This window comes from Rhipicephalus sanguineus, chromosome 11 (assembly GCF_013339695.2).
Source record: "Rhipicephalus sanguineus isolate Rsan-2018 chromosome 11, BIME_Rsan_1.4, whole genome shotgun sequence".
Classification (NCBI taxonomy): domain Eukaryota; kingdom Metazoa; phylum Arthropoda; class Arachnida; order Ixodida; family Ixodidae; genus Rhipicephalus; species Rhipicephalus sanguineus.
In genome coordinates, this window is record NC_051186.1 from 144,517,391 (window position 1) to 144,530,006 (window position 12,616).

Genomic DNA, 12,616 nt, shown 5'->3' on the forward strand with positions numbered 1-12,616 from the left:
CTTTACTCTCTCCCCTCTTCCTATACCTTCTTACTTCACTTTCAAGGCAGTCACATCATGGGAACACAAGGGCGACATGAGAAACTCTACGAAGTAGAGAACATCCTAAGTGATGATTCTGGCCGTACATGCTCATCCGATCGGTTCAGTTCCTTCGATGCTCACTGTACTCCACCAAAATCCAGAAGGTGGCATCATTACCTTTTGTATGCAGCAGCAAAGTTTTTAGCTCATCACAGATATAGCAACACTGGTACCAACAAGTACGAGAGCTCACAAAAGCTCGACAAATACTTCAATAACATTGGCGGGGGACAGGCAAGGACTTGCACAGTAGGACAATGACGCAAATCGTGCCTCTGGAGCTGCGGAAGTCAGTTTTCAATCTCAAGAAGGTTCGGTGGCCAACGCAGGGCCAACAGTGAATGGCGCCGTGGTAAGGGTGAGTGACGGGACGCGAAGAGTCTACTCAGAAGCAGGTTGGTGGTCTCATTCAGCTGGTAGCAGGTCATGCTGAGGTGGTGGTTCCCATTGCATGTCATACTGGTCTTAAAAAAGTAGTCAGGGTATCTAAGTGCAACCAGAGTCGCTGCAAAGCAGGGGCATAGTCAGGGGGTGGCACTACGGGCCCGTGACCACCTAGAAATTTTCTTTCGCCATGATATACAGGGCATAAAATGACACTCGAGCACAAGTTCTGGCCCGGCCCCCACTTCAGGTGAAGGAGGTGCCCCCCCCCCCGACCCGAAAAAAATTTCTGCCTACGCCCCTGCTGCAAAGAATTGACAACATATGCACATGACATGGCCTGAATGCTCACAAGTGTAGCAGATGGGGAATTGTCAGCTGGGTGCCTGGGGTTTCCGTAGCACTGCCGTGCAGTAGGAAATGGAATCATTGGTGCTCACACATGTCGAGAAGTCGACACACGTAGGGTTCGCAGTATATTTGCACCGACAGCCACATAAGTCAGTGGGACATTGACAGGTATTGGCAGAGAGGCAAACTACCTTGGAGACGTGCTCCTCTATCACTTGTGTGATAATGGGCACAAGATCTGAAGTAGTGTGTTTTGTTGTCTGTAAATATGACAGGCACAAAATTTGTCGAGCCACTTTGTCATGCATATATCCTTTGATTTCCAACAGCAGCATGTTATGCTCACCACCGTTCATCAACAGTGCGAGACTATCATCTGTCGCCGCCACAAGAGTCTCGTCGGTCGCTGCTGGTTGCCACGCTAAGACCCATTGTTTCCACAGTTCGTCAAAGCTCTGGCACAGGGTGGCAAGTTCATACACGGTCCGCAGGTCCTTGGCCAGCAACATCTGAAAGGCGCCGTCTATCCGCTTCAGGATGTGCTTAACCTTGTCTTTTTTTCTCATCGAAGGGTCGAAAGAGCGGTGATGGTTCCTTGTTCTTGTAAATGCTCCCTCAAGAACATGGTGGTTGCTTCCATTATTAAAGGCCTTATGTGACAGTTGGTGTTGTCTCCTTGCAAATACCTTGATCTGCCTGCTCGCACAACCACGGCATTTGCTCACGCCCTCTTTGCATTTCAGCATGTCGCCATAGCTTCATGTAACCATACACCTTACTAGTATCACCCGGACAAGGAAGGCTCCATGTCTGGGCTGCCCTCGTGGACTGTCCACATGCGCAGGCATCTGTTAGTGGCTAATAAAATGCCGCAGTAGTTTTTGGGTGTCGCTACATAAGTTATAGTGCAATGCAAATGAGTTCTGCGGAATCCCGCAAGGTGGCGGAAAGCTTAAGAAAGGGAAAATTGACGACCACCCATAACAGTTTATAGGTTTCGAACGACTGAAAAATGCCTTCCTTACGGAATAATAATGGTCTGGTCATCGCTTCATTAAATCGAGTTTCAATGCTCCTGACAAAGTCAGAAAGGCCATATTAGGCATGTCCCATAAAAAATCAGCCAGATGGCATAGCAGTACATTTGTTCAAAGATGGATAAAATGTCTGAAGACCAAATGTTCCACTAAGCTTATAAACTATTAATGTAATCTTAATATACAAAAAAGGAGACATCTATAAAAGTTAAATGATATAGTCCAATCAGCCTATAGCTGACACAATATACAAAGCACTCCTGAAATCAATCTCAAATAGGATAAGAGAAACACCCTACTTTGCCCACCCAATATAGAGGAAGTGGACTTCAGGAAAAAACATTCCACATCGGATCACAGCCATGATGTCTATCTAGTAATTGATATTTTCCAAGTGTGCAAACTCCTTTATGTGGCTTCCATAGACTATGAAAAAGCATTCGATTCAGCAGAAATACTAGTGCTTCGAGGCTTTGCATCGCCACGGAGTACCCAAGACAATAACTATCATCTACAATAATTCTACAGCTGCTTCTGCACATGAAGAGCAAAACATTTTTGGTAAAAAAAAAGGAATGTGTTCTTTACTACATGCCTACAAAGACTGTTTGAAGAGCTAGATTGGGAACAAAGAGGAACTAATGAGGAATTTATGGAGAATACCTGGGTAATCTGCTGTTTACGGGCATCATGCTTTTCAGCAATGATAGGAACTAACTGCAACTAATACTGATGATCTATACCAAGAAAGTACCGGAGTAATTGAAGTAGGACTAAAAATAAATCATCTATAAAGACTAAGCTCATACAAGCTCAATATCCTAGTTAAAGATAATGGGTTTAAAATTAGCAGCTAGCCTTTAGAATGAGTACAAGCTTAAATTGCATACATAGAACAATTACTAAGATGGGTGCATACACGTGAAAAGAAAATTCAGCAAAGAACAAAAATGTGCTCGAGCACTCGCAGCAAACATTACATAATCATGACAAAAAACTTGCCGCTATCCTTAAAGTGAAAAGTATACCACTACTGCATTCTAACAAAGTACTAACACACACTGCACAAACTTGGAGAATAACAAAAAAACTCGTAATCAAAGACCATGCAGTGTGCATTGCAATAAAAAAAGAGGTGTAACATGGAGATAGAAAACAAGCTAAGAAGATCAAGGAACACAAAGCATTAGCTTATATCCTGGCGACAGTTAAAAGGCTTAAATTTCAACCAGTGTGCACATGAACATCATGGAAAGCTTGCAGGTAGCGAGAAGGCCAGCACCAGAGGTCACAAAATTAGTTGAAAACAACTGGACTTCTCCACAAAAAAAAGTTGCTTGATCATGAACATTCACAGCATCTAACACCTTGACTTGACTCACTGAATGACATTCTGCCGCTACTAAAAACCACACACAAAAGAGAGACACAAACACGACAACATGGGTGGCTTGACTCGTTTGGCATCGCAATGAAGTTATAGTGCCGTTGAAATTGTCCTTGTAGGCTGTATGATGGCAGAAACAGTCCTTCCAAAACACAATTTGGAATGTAACACATGAGTGAAGTCAAGTACCCCTCCAACTATTCCCACTGAATCGAGTGTTGAGCACCACAGTTGTGGCTCGGCATGTACAGTGTGCTGTCAAAGGTGGTGGGTGAGTTGTCGGGGAGACGCGTCAGTGGAAACAGGTCAGCAGCGTGTGGCGGCTCATTATTGGTAGGTGGCCGCTAGGCTGATCATCACTGCAATGATTTGGCTTTGCGAGGCTGTTGTTGACACCAAGTAGGCTTGTGACTAGAATCATTTGTCAGTGATCCTGCATCCTCTTGCTTCAAAAAAGGGTGCACATGGTAATTGTGGCATAGTGAGAGAGCACTTCAGTGATCTGACTGGCAGGTGCTGTCAATGTGGTGGGTGAATGTTGAGGGGAGTGATGCAAAGGAAGAGGTTCAGCCTGCGTTATGGTGGACTAGCGGCTACAGAGCTTGAGGTTGAAAAACATGTTGCACTTGCTGTATATCAAGAGATACAAAATTGCAAAAAAAATGGCTCGAAGCTTGCACTAAGCGACGCATAGCAAGATACACTGTGAAGCTGATCGGTCTCTTGCTTACTTATTACTGTACTTAGGCAGAACTTGGCTGTAACAAGGTTGAACTTGGCTTGACTGGCGAAAAGCGAGTGGGTATGTAGTGAACTGCCTCCCTTATCTTAGACATCTGATTTTTGATGAGAAACCGTTGCTCAAGCAGCACTGTGGCCCTCTCCCTCGAAGAACGGTCTTGTAACAAGTTTTACTCAGCCACACATCTTCCAGCTCGGTCATAGCGTCAGGGAAGAGCTCCTGCAGCATACGCAAGCCAAGTCGCTCTACTCCACTTATCGCACAGTCCTGAGAGTAGACAGGTTGTTTGTGTTGAACCGAAGACGATCACACACTTCATAGGAATGTCCGAATTCCAACGAAAGGAACTCACACTGAAAGCTTGTGTCGGCACCACTGGTAGAGGCACGGGTTTTCAACACTTCTCAGTGGGCTGGGCTTTGCTACGGGGAACACACATGAAGAGCATTTGCCGCATGTTTGGGCTCCCTGTAATCGGGATCTTCTTGCCACTGCAGTCTCTTCCGTTACAATTCCCTGGCCATATACTGTGGATCTTCTCGGCGCTGCCACTGACGTTCACGCATAGTGACAAGCCTCGCTTCACAAACTGCAGCTTCTTCCTTGGGAGTGCGCTTTATCTTCGAGCAACTTATGACTGCATATGGTTAGGCACGAGTTCATTTGCAGCCATTTTTTGGGTGAACTGTTGCCTTCTTCATTTTTAGTGGACCAGTGGTGAGTAGTGGCATTTACCCAATTTTCGTGGCACATACCGTATATGATGATAGTTTCGTAATACGAGATACAAGTGATGGTTTGCTAAACAGCTTTAAAATCCTCACAGAATCACCTGTGGGAGTTGTCTAGGTAATGCACAGGCATAGACAGTTTTCCTCTGTGCACTGCAATAACCTTCTCATAATGTTGCATGATCTGTCAACCAAGAAATTCACTTTGCTTCAAAATGGATGGTTGCAGCTTCTCACTGCAGGTGCAACAAAGGGAAAACTATGTAGTTGCGCTTGCGCCTCAGTTTAAGGCACTGTGTTTTGCCACGAAGGTCTTCAAGCCGCCAAGTTTTCACATCACCACTAGCGGCATCACATTTATATATGCAAAGCCAGGATGACTGGAGTGGTACTTTGTAAAAGTCCCTTGGATTTTGTAGGGCTGCGGCTTTAAAACTGCTGTCATTCACCTCCAACACAACAGCCGGTCCATCATCCAGCAAAAGACAGTCTCCTGCCTTTAGTTGACAGGGCCCTTGCTTCTGTGCCTTCGGAGTCAGATGCCTCATCTCTGACAGCCTCCTGCTGAGTTGAGCGAGTGGCTTGTTAGAGGAGCGCAGCAGCTTCTTCATTTTCCCCAAGTGGTTCTCAAAAGGGAAGGCGCTGAATTCATCAAGGGGCCCATGGACCAAGCACTGTTCCGCAAGATGGCTGAGGGTGTGCACGTTGTACACGAGCTGCTTACTGCCATACAGTTTGCCAAATTCCTGAACAAAGTATCGCAGCAGGTCACGGGCAAACTGGTTGTATTCCAGATGGTATTGTGGAGAAACCAGTATTCTGATTGCCACGTGGAACAACAGAAAGTGCTGGTACTGTGACGCTGGAAGCACAGATTTAAGCACCACAGGCCCCACGTAGAGAAGGAATGTACGGAATTCTGATGCCTTCCAGCGGTCCAGTTCTTCTGTTCCCCTTGGCTTTCTTTGGAAGCAGCTGGGAAAGACATTTGCGCATTCTCGCAAACAATCGTTAAGTTTGCAGCGCTCAAATCTGCCCAACCTGCTTGCCCTAGGACCCTGGCCTCTGCTCACCCAGTTTCTGAGCATCCGCCGCATCACACCCAGGCAGACCAAATGCATATACTCTGTCGGGAAAGACATCACCATATTTAAGCTCAATGGCAGGAATGGTGAGAGGCCATTGTGGTGATGTTTGTCCTCTTGCGAGCGAAAGGAGTCATTCGTACGCAGGGGTGCATGTAGGTTAGGAAACGTGACTCTTCCTTCCATGTACTGGCCCTTTTGGGTACACATCTCACATGCATGATAGCCACTATGGCCAGCTACAGCTTTAATGAAGCTTCTAGCAGGTGCATCACACACAACTGCTGTCAGTGTCATGCCAATATGGGTGCCCTTTATAACCATCCCGTTAGAAGTAATGTCCAGAACTTCCTTTACAAAAGGGGCAAGGTAATTCTGGAGGTCCGGTGGCTTGCCAGGTCCACAATAAACGCTCACCACAAACGGTGTGGAAGCCTTTATATTGGTACATCGGCAAAGAATTGGCCAAAAAGATGTCTGGCTGCTCTTGAAGAGTGGCACGCCGTCAATGTTCGCTTGCAGCTTGACATCTCGTGGCAAGTGCCCTGGTCCAATTGCTTGCCGTATGCCTTCAGCCAGACCAAAATGCACAAAACTTCCACTTTGGTCAAGCTGTGCCTTACGCTCCGTCCGCATCACGGTTCGAGCATCCTTTGGTAGGTCAGGAATGCCTCGGCGCCGACAAAAATCCAGAATATCGTTGATGTTGAAATGAGTCATGTTGTGCCGGCTTGCAATGACAGCAAGTTCTTCAGCTGCTGTCAGCTCCTCTGCAGGCGCATCATGGGATGACACCCATTGGCTACCAGAGCAGCCTGCAGCTTCAACTGCTTCCGCCTCTTCGTCAGACAGCTCATCTGAGCAAGAGGAGCTGTCTGAAGCACTTCTGCCTACGTAAGTGGCTTCTGCGGCTTCGTCGTCTGAGCTGCTCCCTGAATCAGCTTTGGCTGTAAGAAAGCCAACTGGTGATATCTGGGCATGTACTTCGGCGTCATCGATCCGAGGCACGAGAGATTGTGTATGTTCTTCGACGTCCTCGGACAGATATGCAACGGGTTGTACCAGCTCTGTTTGTTGCGCCGAAGCTCTGCTGCCACTGGCACAAACATAGCTTGGCGAAACGTCGCTCGTCGATCCCTTTCCGAGGACGGTCGAGGGAAGCGAGTGCGATTGCGCGGCATAATCATCCGAAAAAGCATCGCTGGCCGGCCTTTTCTTGGCTTCATTATTCAGCGGCGAGGACACATTAACGAATGCAAGCTTGGAGGTGTCGAGCCCGTGCAGGACAAGCTCATAATCTCTCTTAACGGCGCGATACTTCGACCACTTCGAAGTCATTTCGAAATCATCGGCGTAGCGCGTTAACAGAAAACTGAGCCGGCTGCAACGAACAGCGATGACCGAAAAACGAGCCGTGCGTGGACGAGTGAACCTTCCGAACAGTGTTGCCACAAGGCCACAATACAGAAAAAAATGTTGGAAATATCTTTGTGAAAAATCAGCCGATATATATATCTAATGTTGATATTTGAGCTTGCTTTTGTAATAGCAAATTCAGCGCGTATAATGGTCGTCAATGCAGTATTGTACTTAAGTTCCCGAGATTAGTGACGTACACAACGGACACGCGGGTACCGAAAGCCATATCGTGGCGTATTTATTACAGAAATCACTCATGCCAGAAATGAAATAAAACATGTTCCCCACCTGGGCTTCCCCAAACGAACTTTGCAACTGGTGTAACCACTAAGCGCTGTGTAAGTGCTGTGTGTGGTACGTGTTTCTTGAGTGTAAGCGTGTGTGAATCTGGGAGTGTGTTGTGGGAAATCAAAGTTGCGCTAATTTTTTTAAAGGTGTAACCACGCGTGCCGTTAAGTTCCAGAAGTGGCTGCACCAGCAACACCACATTCAAGGCCTTTATGCTGACCATTGTGCTAATTAAAACTGTTCATACACCTTATCAGTTACCGGTACATATGCTGAATCTGTGACATCCTTGCAGTAGTATTCAGGTGTCATGCTCGGAAGGCCGAAATACCTTGTCCTGCATTTTTTACTGCCCTCAACCTTCATAACCAGCAGTAAGCATGTCGCTGTTTCTACGAAGTTCCTGCTCCCTTTGTGGGCTCAGGCCAAAGCTTTAGTGCCAGTGGCCGGCTGAGGCTCTCATATGGGACACAGAGGCAGCGACAACGTAAAAATTTCGACCTTTACCCCGTGATGACCATGTGCACGGCTAGACTGCTGAAACCACGTATGTGGCAGAACGGGGGCCCCGAGCGTGAACGTGCTCCGGCCCAAACCTTAGACACGTCGGCAAGGTGGGCGGCTGCCTTGCGTAGCTCCAGCCACGGCCACTTTTCCATCGAGCGGCCGTGCTCCAGCCTAGCTGACCAGAAATGGGCCGACCAGCAAGACAGCGATGCGGCTGTAGGCTAGCCCTATCAGTCCCAACGTGGAAGCTCCCCAAGCGCGTTCGCGCGCTTCTTGCCGGACATTAATAAAAGTTACTTCGTTCCATTGCTCTCCAGCCGGTGCCCCGCACCTCTTAGCACGGGCAGGACGCCCGTACAACATAAATGGATTTATTGATTCGTGAATAGCTTCGTAGCTTTGGGGGTGCGGTATGCATTCACCAAGCTCACAGCCAGAAATTTTTTTCGAGGGGGGTGGGGGTGGCACTTACTGAAGGCCTTCAAAAACACCCATTTTCATTATTTCCCGTAAAACACATATACCCATCAGAAGGTCGCCTTTAAAATACAGTTTGTTTCATCTTGTTTGGCTGGTGGTGCCACATAAACTTGGCAACAAAAAAAGGTAGAAGTTACTTTCGTTTTCGTATAAAGACCAAACAGCAGTAGAATCAGATGCCTTATCATTGAACCAACAGAAAATTTTAAATATAAGAAAATCTACTGGCAAATCAGCAACCAGCCGGGACGAGCTTGGCGAGTCCCTGAGACAAGTGGGTGCTCCGGACCAGGCCTGTGGTGCTGTTCCTATTTTATTATTTTCTTTATTTATTCAGATACCTACAGCGCCCGATGGGCATTATTGTAGGGGGAAAACAAAAATAAAGGAATACATACGGGTAGTATAATACAACATCAAGAGCAAAACATCAATGTCAATAATTCGGTAAAGAAAACAGATAACATGACATATCTACATGCTGAACAAAACATAACACTCCAAAGTTTCATAAAAAGGCGGATGCCATGAACAGGACATTACTATAAAGGTGAAAAAAGAAACAAAAAATTAAATTACACATAGAATAGACAATCGTTGAATGCTGCATAAAGGTCGTGCGATATCTATTGAAACAAAAGTTCAGCAAGGGCACCGTCAAATGAATTGGCTGGCGACAAGACAACGTCCTCCGGTAAACCATTCCAATCATGGCATGTTCTGGGAAAAAAACGAATGCTTAAATACGTTGATACGAGAACTGTACCTTTAACTGTACCTTTAACGAGAAACTGTACCTTTAAAGAATGATCCAGACGGGCTGACCTGTAGGTAGGATCAAGGATATATGTTTCTTTCCTTAGGCCTGTTGCTCCAATAAAAATGTTGTGAAACAATTTTAGACGCATCTATTTTCGTCTATCTTGCAAGGATGGCCATCCAAGGTCAATTCTTATGTTTGAGGAGCTTATCGTAAAGTCGTAGTTCGAGGAGACAAATCGTGCTGCACGCTTTTGAATACGTTCTAATTAGGAAAATGCATGTTTTGTACCTGGGTCCCAAGCGGAGCACCCGTACTCTGATAGTGCGCTGGTTTGAAAAATAAAGAGTTTGCTGCAGGTTAGGAAGAGCTTTTTTGAAGTTGCGCTTTAGGAAGTTCAGGACTCGACCAGCCTTAGCTGCTATATAGTTAATGTGGTCGTTCCATAAGAGGTCATTCTTATATAAAACGCCTAAATATTGTAATTTGACACAATCAACAGATTTTCGTAATCAAGAGAGTATGTATTATTAAAAATGTGACATTTGTTAGTAAACTGGACTATGTTACACTTAGCAGAATTCAGCGTCATTTTCCATGTATTGCACCACAGTAATATCTTGTCAAGGTCACTTCGTAATTGGACACTATCATTTAAGGAATGAATTTCACGGTAAAGACAACAGTCCTCGGCATACAATCTGAGATGGCCAGTTACCTCTTCACCAATATCATTAATAAATATTAAAAAAAGAAGCGGCCCGCGAACAGATCCTTGGGGGACACCTGATGCTGAACGAGCGTGCGGGCCAAGGCGAGCAGCTGAGCCTGTTCCAGATTCGGGTCCGGCACAACCAGTCGCCGAGGGCGTGACCCCTTGGTGCTACGTCGGGCGGAGCGTGGGCGTTCGTATTCCTGAGCGAGCAGTGCCTGGTCTGCTCGTGCGCCCTCGTACACCGTGCTCGTGCATCTTTCCCGACTGCGTCGTTGCCCTTCGACGGTACCGTCAGTGACGCCCGACTGTGAGGACGCGCCGAGAGCTCGCGTATGCGTGGTTGGGGACCGTAACGTTAGGACTTGAGGAAGAACTATTGTATTGTTTGGCCAGTGAAAGTGTATGTAATTGTTATTTTGTGAAGTGCATAAATGGCTTTCTTGTCCTTGAGTTGGTTGTTTGTGTCTGAAGGCCCAAGAACCACCACAACAGTATTCCTACTGTTGACACAATTTCTGACAAGGTAAAAACGCTGGTATTGTGTCCAGGTCTTCTCGTGTTTTCATTACAGGTACGCTGTTAATTTTTGCCATGAATCGACACCAAGTCGCCTAATCTTCAGTTCTAAACAGAGCAGCTGTGGTTGATCAAGAATCTAGTGTCCAACGTGTTTAAATACAAAGTGAACTTCACTAACAAGCTCGTGTCGTCGCATTCTTGGTCTGTGTCCTCGTCTTTTTTGCGCTGTGAGCTGATCGAAAATGAACTATAACCAACTAGCCCAGATTTCCCTTATTTACACCCCTTTACACTATAATGCTAACTTGACTGACATCGAAATATACCCGAATGGTGGTACAGAGGACAAGAGTAACACTTCTGGTGTTGTAGCGCATTTCTTTATCTTCGTGTATTTTCGCCTTGTCTACTTTAAGTGAAAGGTCCACAAGGAACTACGTAGCAGCCTCACAATATGCAGTTGTTTCATCCTTTGTTAAAAAGTCTGCAATAAGTATAGTGAAGTGTGAGTCCTTGGCAAGAAATTCATTTTTATGAACACAGAAGGCTTAATGAACTTCTTTTTTGTATCATTTTCAGGAAGACATTTCTGGCAAAGCAGCAAGAGTTGCTCGCCCACTGCTTGTGTACGAGACAGTGTATTGTAGGAACACTCCACTGTGCCTCACTGTACACTATCTCGAACATTTCGTACATCTTACAGCATTTGGGCAAATACTGGGATTGATGCAGAGTGTTATGCATGACACTGTGTGCAACCTTTCCAGTAGCATGTGCATCTGAAAATTTCGCATCGTTCAAAATGACACTTAGTAGAACCCGCTTTATTCAGCAAACTTTATCCTCAAATGGATAGTTGAGCGAGCTGATTTGTATTCAAAGTTAAAGAAAGTGCGAAAGAAAAACCCCACAGCACAGACAGATGAAAATGAAAGGCACAGGGCGATGCAATACTAGCAACTGAAGTTTAATGCAAAGCACAGAAAGATATACACACAGAGTATGAAAAACTACAACATTAAAGAATCACGCAGTCGCAGAAAGACTAAAAACATGTCTAAAGAGCCAAGCACGTGTTAAACTACAGTTGCTAGTAGCGCGTCGTCCCGTCCCCTTCATTTCTGTGTGTTGTGGTTTTGTTTCCTGCTTTCTTTAACAATGAACTTAACTCCTGACTGCTTTACAGCCTCCATACGTGCATGGCCAAATTTTATTCAACCTCATGGCATATCAAGTCCTAGGATCCAATGTGCCAAGACACCAGCCACTATTTATAGGAAATTTCTAATTTTAAGCATGTGATTGCCTAATTTCAAGCTGACCTTGCAGCCATAATGCTGGGCTTAATTTTCAATGTGGTAATTATGCATAAGCCAAGAAGTGAGCAATTAAAGATGAAGAACTTTAAGTTGCAGATGGTACTAGCTGGCATGGATATATTGTAAACATATATGTACTAATTATGCATAATACAAGTATTAGTACTTTGTAGTCATGTGATAACGCCAACAAGTTCCGAAGCATAATTCCAGAAATTTACGTTAGTTTTCAGATGTCTGTGAGCAAAAATGTGCAGCAATATATAAAGGCAGCGTTGTAATTTTGTGAGAATTGTCGAATGCTTTTATAAATCGTGGTAAGTGGATCTACAATCAATTTTAAACTTTTCTGCAGGAATCTCAACTGTATGATCATGAAGGAAAGGATATTACTCTTAAGGGCTCGTTTTCTTTGTTAGACACAATATTAATGAGAACTAACAGAGAATAACGCCAAGGAAAGTATAGGGGGTGTTATCTGTAGTATTTAGAACATAAATGTGAAGAAAGTAAAGTGGACGAAAACAGAACTTGCCGCCGACAGGGACCGAACCTGCGACCTTCGAATAACGCGTCCGATGCTCTACCACTGAGCTACGGCGGCGGTCATCCTGCCGTCCACTTCAGGTAAAGTTTCGATGGTCCTTCGTCGTCGTCGATTACGGAGATCTTCGTTGATGATCGGCAGCGATGATGCATTCACACGTAGGCAGCAGTGGTGGTTAGATGAATTTAGTAGTTTATGTGAACGTAAAATAATGGATACAACTGAGCTAGAAATATAAAAGAGATTAAACAGGAATAACAC

The 12,616-nt window shown here is 45.3% G+C and overlaps 2 protein-coding genes across 2 annotated transcripts in view; both read right to left on the bottom strand.

Moving 5' to 3' along the window:
• The window catches only part of LOC119375614 (histone H2A), a 372,224-nt gene that overhangs the window by 40,974 nt on the left and 318,634 nt on the right, over positions 1 to 12,616 (bottom strand). The gene's annotated exons all lie outside the window — the stretch shown is intronic.
• LOC119374092 (uncharacterized) lies at positions 4,950 to 5,837 on the bottom strand. The gene has a single exon (XM_037644152.1). It carries the CDS (start codon positions 5,835 to 5,837, stop codon positions 4,950 to 4,952), a length of 888 nt encoding a protein of 295 aa, XP_037500080.1.

Bases quoted from the DNA above. Each gene is read 5' to 3' on its own strand.
- LOC119374092 (XM_037644152.1), bottom strand. From the start codon at position 5,837: ATGCATTTGGTCTGCCTGGGTGTGATGCGGCGGATGCTCAGAAACTGG.